Source organism: Cnephaeus nilssonii (genome assembly GCF_951640355.1).
Source record: "Cnephaeus nilssonii genome assembly, chromosome: 3".
Classification (NCBI taxonomy): domain Eukaryota; kingdom Metazoa; phylum Chordata; class Mammalia; order Chiroptera; family Vespertilionidae; genus Cnephaeus; species Cnephaeus nilssonii.
The window spans coordinates 44,005,242-44,014,806 of record NC_137074.1 but is presented as its reverse complement, the minus strand read 5'-3'; the positions used below and the strand labels follow the sequence as shown (position 1 = coordinate 44,014,806).

The window sequence follows — 9,565 nt, the reverse complement described above, 5'->3', positions numbered from 1 at the left end:
TGACATTTTAATAGTAGAGAATCTTTAAACCGTCTAGCACAGCGTCTGGCACGTAGTAACCAGGCACTCAGTGAATAACTATTATTTGTTATAATAACTCTGATCCCACCCACCCATACACCCGCCTACTTTTTGCTCCTCTCAGTAAATGCAGCACCTAGTTGTTCAGTACAAAACTCTGTGTTCCTTAATTCCTGTTGCATCCCCTATCCAAATGTTTACCTTTAAACTATAATTCGAATCTCTCCACTGCCTCTCTGGGCTAAGTCACATCATCCCTCACCTGGCCAGCGCCTCCTAATTAGTCTCCCTGCCTCCACTCTTAATATTTCTTTTCCCTCCTGCCCACTCCACCGCCATGATTTCTTACAAACATACCAGATCATATCATTCCCCTGCTTAGAGGTCTCAAATCGCTTTTCATTGCACTTAGAATAAAATTCCAACTCGTTATGGTAAATTATAAAACCTTATATGTCTCAATAATGCTGGAAAAAAATTTTTCAAAGAAAACCTATTATGATCTGTATACCCTCACTCAGTCAGTATACTCCTTATCATGTTCCAGCAAAACTGGTTTCCTTTCTCTTTTTTGAATACACCAAACTCATTTCTGTTCTTTCTGCCTCAAACCCTCTTCCCTAAGATCCTAAAATGGGTGACTCCTTTTTAAACACAGATTTCCTTAATATGTATTATCTACTCTCCCTATTAAAATATGCACTCCAAGAAAACAAGGACCTTAACTGTTTTGTTCACTACTATAATCCCAGTGCCTAGCACTATGCCAAGACACACAGTGGTGCTCAACAAATAATTGCTGTTGCAGAAAACAAAGGCCTAGAGAGAATCTGCTCCAGGTCACTGAGCTACTAGTGGTGCAGCCTGCTCTTTACTCCTTGACTCACACAGAGTTAAGAGAAAGGTAAGGTTATGCCTTCAGGAAGATGCCTACTAGGGGAGAAAGGCTACATAAAAGAGGAGCTAAATGCATTTTTTTAAACCGTTGTATCTTCCACACCTAGAGAGGCCGTAAACGAACTACACAAGTAGGAAATGGCTAAAAATCATGAAATGGAGGTTTAAAAGGAGCGATGTCTACTGCTGGGTGGAATCCAAAAAAGCTTCATGAAGGCCTGGGTTTGTATCTTGGCTCGAGTCTTGTTGTGTGACCTTAGGGGTGTATTAGTCACTCCTCTACTCGCTATTTTCTCGTCAATAAAGCAAATGTACTTAACCCAAAGGGTTCTATGGGAAAACCGAGATAATACACATAAAAGTGCTTGACACAGTGGCCACCTAAAGTAAGCACTCTAACATGTAAGCTGTCATTCTCGTTGTTATTACTGATCAAAGCGTGGTGACCTTTCCAGCAGCTATTGCCTGCCCACAGTTCTGTGAAGCAACAGAAAACTTCCTAGTCCCCTGAGTGGAAAGACTCGATAACACAAAGCGGCCGGGTATGGCTCCAGGCCCCAGCATCCAGGGAGCTTACTAGCCTCCGCCAAATTTTCCTGACCTGTGAGCAGTGGTCGGCCGCTCTAGCAATATGGTCCTCCGGTTCTCGGTGGTGAGAGGCCTCGCGCTTGCGCGGTGTGTGCGGCGGCGGGCGAGGGGCGGGCCGGTCGGCGAGCGGGCGCGGCGGCGCACCGAGGAGCGGCGGAGCGGAGCCCGCCTGTGCAGGTAACGGCGCAAGGATCGGCGCCGGGGAGGGAGTGGGGGTCTGTTACGCTTCAGGCCCCAAATGGGGAGGCTGCCTTCGCACTCACCAGGTCTCGGTCGTCTACGGACCCGGTCTACAGGGTCTTCTCTGTCCTGAAGTGTGGTTGGAGCGCTCGGGCGGCCCACGCCGCTTCCAACCCCGGACGGATCCGAGGTGCCGGCGAAGCATCCCGAGGACCGCCCGGGGCCACCCTCTGATCTCCCCAACCCGAAAAAACCCTAATCCCAGCGCGCCCGGGGGTAGTTTTTGGAGCGGGAAAGAGCCCCAGTTTAGGTTTGTCGGCGGCTAATACGCCGCCTGGATGCTGGGACCCGGGGTCAGACCCACCGCTTTCTGGTATCGAGCCTTTCCACTCGGGACTGGGACGTTCTCTGTTGCCCACAGAGCTGTGGGCAGGTCATAGCTGCTGGGAAAGTCAGCACGCTCTGATCAGTAATAACAATGATCATGACAGTTTATGTTTACGAATTTAGCCCTCTCGAGTCCCGGACTTAATATAGAAGGTTCATCTCCAGGATCTGCACACTTGAGACACAGGAGCTCAGAACCTCGCAGAGCAGCTTGTCTCCATTCTGGGGGGAACTGTCTTCCTCACGTAACTTTCATGGTCTGGTTTTATTCAGAACGATGCCAGACCATTGTCATTTTCGAAAACAGCTGCCATGTACCCTCTCACGCCCTTCCTTTGGGTTCCAGCTCCGATGTTCCTTCACTTGGAACATGGCTTTATATGGTCTCACATCTAAAGCCATTCGTTCTGGTATTTCTCTTCTGGCTCCACTTCCATTTTCCAGAGATTTCCTCAAAACTGGGTTCTTAAAGTACAACTGTAAGCAACACAGTTCTCAAGTCAGACAGACTTGAATTGTAATCGGGACTGTGCCAATTTAAGTATGTGACTTTGGATAAGTCCCTTAACTTTGCTAAGCCTCCATTTTTTTTTTAAGCCTCCATTTATTTTTTTCATCTAAAAATGGGATAATCATACGAATCTCCAACTGGTTGTGAAGATGAAAACAGGTGAAGTGCGAAAAATATTTAGCATGCTATCTAGCTGGCACATAGTAAGCAATCAATTGATGTCAGTTATTTTTTGAACATATCATTCCCCAAAGAAGCACAATTTTCTTAGAATCAAATGCAAAATATAGTAACAAAACTTTTTTCATCAGTTACATAAGGAAGGTTTTTTAAAGTGATGTTACTTAGTGCAAAGAGTACTCAGTGAAGAGAATACCGCGGGCCAAGTGAGGGTACAACTTGATACAATCATTTGGGAAAGCAATGGAACTATATGTCAGGAGCCTCAGAAATGTCAGTTACTTCATTTCACAACTGCACATCGGAAAATCTTCTTTGGGAAATAATCCTAATGCAGAAAGGTGGTATTGTAGCATTATTTATGGTAGAGAAAATATTTAAACTTTTTAAGAAATTTTTAACATACACAACGGTAGATTAGGTAAATGACCCCCATGTGCTCATGACCCATCTTTAACAGAGATCAATATTTTGCCTATCTTGTTTTTGTGAAAAGTTTTAAACCTGTTAAATGTCTAGAGACAGAAGAGTTGAATAAGCTGGGGTACATTTATGTAGAGTGTTATGAAGCTTTTAAAATAATTGGGAATTATGTATATGGTGTTATCACAACTATAAAAATTCAAAATTAACATCCAGTCTAGAAAAACAGAAAAGTGAGTACAGTGAAATATTAACTAGTTTCTTTGGTGGTGGGACTGTGGATGATTTTCTCCTTTTCTATTTTTAGATACTTTATAAATAGTCTATAAAAATCATATATTGTTATAACAAAGAAACAACAAACAAAATCTAAAAATATTGCACCTGAACATGATAGGTTATACCTTTTACCGAGAATAGCTTTAACTCTCCTTGATCTATTTTAGCAACCTACATTTACATGAGCATTCTTGTGTGCCATCTTGTGTTAGTGCTTCATATTGAGTTTATATACATGGTCAGCTAACACATTCAAATCTTTAAACAACCATCCTTATGTGTAAGTGATTTGACTCTGAAGTTTTATTCCCTTAATTTTGACTAGTGTTCCTCTTCAGGGTAGAGCAAGATTTCTTGGGATAGGATGACTCTTTTTCCCATTCTTTCTTTTCTTCCAACTCATACCTTATGCATTTATACACTCTTCCTAAAACAACCACTTTGAACAATTCAAATAAAATAATTTTGTTTTATCACAAAATTTTTCTTGTTCAAATAGATTGTAATGAGAACTGAAATAAATCCATTCTGCTCTTGATGATCTAGATCTGCTTTTTAAAATGATAGAGTACATTTAAAAACAGTTCAGGATAGGGGTCACCTTACAAAAAATGTATAAGGAGTTTTGTTTCAAGTCGATTTGTGAAGAAATTTTGTTTCCTAGGTATGCAAAGAAGCCTTTTTACACAGATGTCCTTAGAGATAATATGGATCAGTCCGGAGTTCTCCTCTGGGTGAAAGCAGAACCCTTTATAGTGGGCGCCTTACAGGTCCCCCCTCCATCCAAGTTCAGTCTTCACTACCTCAGGAAGATATCCACCTATGTGCGAACCCGGGCCACAGAGGGAGCTTACCCACGCCTGTACTGGTCAACGTGGAGGCACATTGCATGTGGGAAGCTGCAGTTGGCTAAGGATCTGGCGTGGCTTTACTTTGAAATATTTGATAGTCTTGCAGTGAAGACAGCGGAAGAGCGCCTGGAATGGTCTGAGATTCTATCCAACTGCACATCTGAGGATGAAGTCGAAAGGCAGAGAAATCAGGTATGGCTTTATATATGTGTGTGTTTAATTACTTTGGGAAATAAACTTTTTAACTTTTAATTTTTAAATTAAAGTATTTTATTTTTAAATTTTTAATGTATATACTAGCTGTATAGTATGTGGGGGTTTTTAGGTTAATGACCATTGTAATCCCAAAGGGCCCTTTGGGTTTTTGAAGTTTTTAAAAACCAATTTGGCAGTACTTAATGAATTAGTCCTTAGTTAGCAATCCGTATTCACCTGCTTCCAAAGCAATGTTACAGGAACCCTGTAATTGAAAGAGGGAAATATTTTCATTGACTTGAAAAGGTGGCCCGGTTGGTGTAGCTCAGTGGTTGAGCGTCAACCCATGAACCAGGAGGTCATAGTTCGATTCCCGGTCACATGCCTGGGTTGGGGCTCGGTCCCCAGTGTGGAGTGTGCAGGAGGCAGCCGATCAATGATTCTCTCTCATCATTGATGTTTCTATCTCTCTCTTCACCCTTCCTCTCTCTGAAATCAATAAAAACATCTTTTAAAAAAAAGTATGTTGAGGTCAATGAGTGCTGATATGAACCACCTGACTTTTAAAGTGATCATCTGCTATGTGCTGGACTTCAAAGATTAGAACAGCATCTCTGCTTTCATGGCTTCATGGAGCTCATGGACTAGTAGGGAAAGCTGGTATGTAAAAAAGTGCTATTTAATGGTGTGAAATGTACAATAATTAAAAGTATACATAACATACAGAAATAGAATAGAGAAGAGAATGATTGATTCTGATGATCAGGAAGGACTTCACAGAGAAAGTATATTAATCAGAATGGGCTAGTTACAGTAGCAAGCAATCCAGCATTTCAATGGCTTGCACAATAACAGTTTATCTCTCATTTATGCGACACAGCATCTCTAGGCTTTTGTTGTCCAAGCAATGACTCAGGGACCCAGGCTTCTTCTATCTTTTGGAGCCATTATTATATTAGTCAGCTTTACAGTAGTTAAAAACAAACAAGCAAAAATGGCATTCTAGTGGCTTACAGTAACAAAGGTTTTTTTTTCTTGCTTATTTTACATGTAGACTACATCTTAGCTATGGCTCTCTTCCAGGCTGTGGCTTGGCTCTCTGTTCTTATTTGAGGACCCACGCTGAAGAAACAGCTTCTGGGTAACTCTTCTATTCTTGTGACAGAGGGAAGAGCAACAAAGGAGGAAACTCATGTGTAACATACACTATGACTACTTTCATTCCATTGGCTAAAGTTTTGTCTTATGTCCATGCCTAAAATCAACGAAGGGGGCAAGTAAACTATCTCACAGGAAGTAAGGAAAATCCCATGGTTCATATAAACCTCTTGAAGGATAGGGAAGTGAATATTTGCAAATATAATACAACTAGAGGCCCGGTGCACGAAATTCGTGCACGGTTGGGGGGGGGTGTCCCTCAGGCCAGCCTACACCCTCTCCAATCTGGGACCCCTCAAGGGATGTCCGACTGCCCGTTTAGGCCCGATCCTGGTGGGATTGGGCCTAAACGGGCAGTTGGACATCCCTCTCACAATCCAGGACTGCTGGCTCCCAACTGCTCGCCTGCCTGCCTTTCTGATTGACCCTAACCGCTTCTGCCTGCCAGCCTGATCACCCCCTAACCACTCCGCTGCCAGCCTGATTGATGCCTAACTGCTCCCCTGCCAGCCTGTTTGCCCCCAACTTCCCTCCTCTGTCGGCCTGGTCACCCCTAACTGCCCTCCCTTGCAGGCCTGGTCCCTCTCAGCTGCCCTCCCTTGCAGGCCTGGTGCCTCCCAACTGCCCTCCCCTGCTGGCCATCTTGTGGTGGCCATCTTGTATCCACATGGGGGCAGGATCTTTGACCACATGGGGGCAGCCATATTGTGTGTTGGAGTGATGGTCAATCTGCATATTACTCTTTTCTTAGATAGGATAGAGGCCTGGTGCAGAGATGGGGGCCAGCTAGTTTGCCCTGAAGGGTGTCCTGGATCAGGATGGGGGTTCCCTTGGGGTGTGGGGCGGCCTGAGTGAGGGGCCTGTGGTGGTTTGCAGGCCTGCCACACCCCCTGGCGACCCAAGCAGAGGCCCTGGTATCTGGAATTTATTTTCCTTCTACAATTGAAACTTTGTAGCCTGGAGCAGAGCCAAGCCTCCTGCTCACTCCGTGGCCGGCAGCCATTTCTGTTGGGGTTAATTCACCTTCTATAATTGAAACTTTGTAGCCTGAAGTGGAGGCCTAGGCCAGCCAGGGCAGGTGGAAAGCTTGGCTTCCTCCGTTGCCGGGGGCAACCCTGGCCTGCTCTCTCCAGCTCCGTGGCTGCCGCCATTTCTGTTTGGATTTGTTTACCTTCTATAATTGAAACTTTGTAGCTTGAGGAGGCTTAGGCCGGCAAGGGCAGGCGGAAAGCTTGGCTTCCTCCGTTGCCTGGGAAACCTTGCTCTCTGTGGCTGTAGCCATCTTGGTTGGGTTTATTTGCATACTCGCTCTGATTGGCTGGTGGGCGTGGCTGGTGGGCATGGCTTGTGGGTGTAGCAAAGGTATGGTCAATTTGCATATTACTCTTTTATTAGGTAGGATTTGCCACATCCTTCCCCACTGGGACCTCACAATCTTTCTCTTCTATTTTTACTTTTTTCGGGGGAGAGTTTTGGGGAGGCTTGAAAGTAGACTGGGAAATGCCATCTAATTGTGTGCCCAGGAAGAAAAGAAAAGGTATTTAGTTAGCATCTAGCCAGTCTTTGCCACATAGGGTAATATATAAGCAAGGTTTTGAGGATTGAAAAGAAGTTTGGCAAGCAACCAAGAGGGGAAGGGCATTACGATATTCATTAATCAAACATTTATTGAGTGCCTACTATATGCTAGCCCTAGTAGAGGATACTGTAGACACAGAGATGAACAAAATCTCCAAATTTTTTGAGTGCTTACTATGTGCCACATTCTATTCTTATTAGGAATATAAAAATGAAAAAGAGAAGGATCTTGTAGTCCCCTGAGGAGGAGGTATATGAAAGAATAATGACAATATAACAAATAGTTAATGGAAATATATATAAAGTTAGGGAATTATGCTGATTTTAAAAAGCCAGTCCATCATGTGTACATACTATATGATTCTGTTTATATAATATTCTTGAAATGACAAAATTATAGAGATAGAGAACAAATAAGTGGTTGTCAGGGATTAAGGAAGTGGGGGTGAGAGTGGGAGAGAATTGAGTATGGCTATAAAAGGACAACATGAGGGATTCTGCATTGGTGGAAGTATTCTGTATCTTGACTATCAATGTTAATATCCTAGTTGTAATATTTTACTATAGTTTTGCAAGATGGGAAACTGGGTAAAGTGTACATGGGATTTCTCTTTGAGTTCTTACAACTGCATGTGAATCTACAGTTATCTCAGATAATTTAATTAGGAAAATAAAAAATGTTTGCCCTGGCCGGTGGTGCTAAGTGGTTAGTGTCACCATGCACCGAAGGGTCTCGGTCAAGGGCACATACCTGGGTTGCAGGTTTGCTTCTGGGTCCAGGTTTGTGTGGGAGGCAACCAGTCAATGTGTCTCTCTCACCTCGATTTTTCTTCAGTTCCTTAGCAATAGCAATTTTTAGCCAGGTTGGGAATCAGGGTAAACATAAGTATTTTTAGCCAGGTGTATTACTTTACTTTTTTGCCTCTCCTGTATGTGTATGGAAATGCATATATGAGGATAATCATGAGCTTCAAAAGCTGAGTTTCAAACCACACCCTTCAAATAAGAAATCACTTATAAACATCTATCAGACCAGCCCTGGTTGCTTTTTTAAGTCAAACAAACATCCTTTTAAGAATTTGATGAAAACCTGAGGCCTGCTCCCTACAAAATGTACATGCACAAAAAGATTACATACAATTTTAGATGTTGCACTGATATCCTAAACTTTCTTAATAAGTCTGTATGTTAGCCTTAGGTAACTGACCTCTGTGTCTTCCTTTGTTTTATCTATCAATCTATTTATTCATTTTTGCTAAGGTGTTTTTTTAACTGTAATTTTAAACTTCTGCAATAATATACTTTTAAAAAGTATGTATTTCATTTTTCTTCATAAGTTTTGGGAGAGAATATCTGACCATAGATGCTACACAGCTTTCCAAGAAGGTGACTCCAGTTTAATTAGATTTAGACACTGCTACATCTGTATATGAGAGACATACATAGCAAATGCTAGCAATGTTTCTACATTTGTCTTCCTAGGATCAGCAAACTGTTGTGAATTTTTTTTACTATGTCTGTTTAGTTGTAAACCTAGTGATTGATATGGTTTTAGGACCTGTGTTCATCATTTATTTTTTTTCTTGGACAGCTTTCAGTGGACACCCTACAATTTCTGCTCTTCTTATACATACAACAGTTAAATAAAGTCTCCCTGAGGACATCTTTGATTGGAGAAGAGTGGCCTAGTCCCAGAAACAGATCTCAATCTCCAGACCTGACTGAAAAATCCAGTTGTCATAATAAGGTACGGTTTAATTTTGGTGTCTTTCTCTGAAAGGGAGATTGTTTGTAAGATAAATTGTTTGCCTTCATTAAAAATTATGTTGTGATTACTTATAAAAGCCATTGATTTTCTGACTTGTTTTGTTTTGCTTTGCTTTTCACTTTTTTTTCCAAATTATAAAACAAAATCAAGGTGTGCAATCTTAAAATAGAGAAGTGACTTCAGTTCCTTCATTGACACAAAAATCACGTTTTTCAGGCATATCATTCACTGTACTCTTATTAGCATTCCCATTTTCGAAAATGTTAATGAATTTGAATCTGCTTATTTGACTAAGGATAAATAAAAAGGTGGAGTGTTTACATAGTCTGTTGAAATCTACTGAAAAAATTTCTAAAAATATCTTATGTTTAGGTAATATGCTTAAGTATACTTAAGCGCAGCATGCTTAAGTAATTATTTGTGATGTGATATTCTAGAAGTTAAATTTAACCAGGTAACTGCCAGGATATTTTGAATTTAATTTAAAAAGATCCGCCACTTGCATTTATAGACGCTTATGGTGTACAAATGGTTAACTGTCTCACATTG

The 9,565-nt window shown here is 41.8% G+C and overlaps 1 protein-coding gene across 4 annotated transcripts in view; it reads left to right on the top strand.

Annotated features, from left to right (window-relative positions):
- Positions 1–1,619: 1,619 nt before the first annotated feature.
- The window catches only part of TBCCD1 (TBCC domain containing 1), a 24,135-nt gene continuing 16,189 nt past the window's right edge, over positions 1,620–9,565 (top strand). For all 4 annotated transcript variants that reach the window (XR_013813332.1, XM_079766956.1, XM_079766954.1 and 1 more), the window contains exons 1-3: positions 1,620–1,683; positions 4,131–4,509; positions 8,840–8,995. Coding sequence is in view for 3 of the 4 variants with exons in the window: in XM_079766956.1 (XP_079623082.1) it covers positions 4,174–4,509; positions 8,840–8,995 (492 nt within the window). In the remaining variant the exon portion in view is untranslated. The remainder of the gene's footprint in view (positions 1,684–4,130; positions 4,510–8,839; positions 8,996–9,565) is intronic.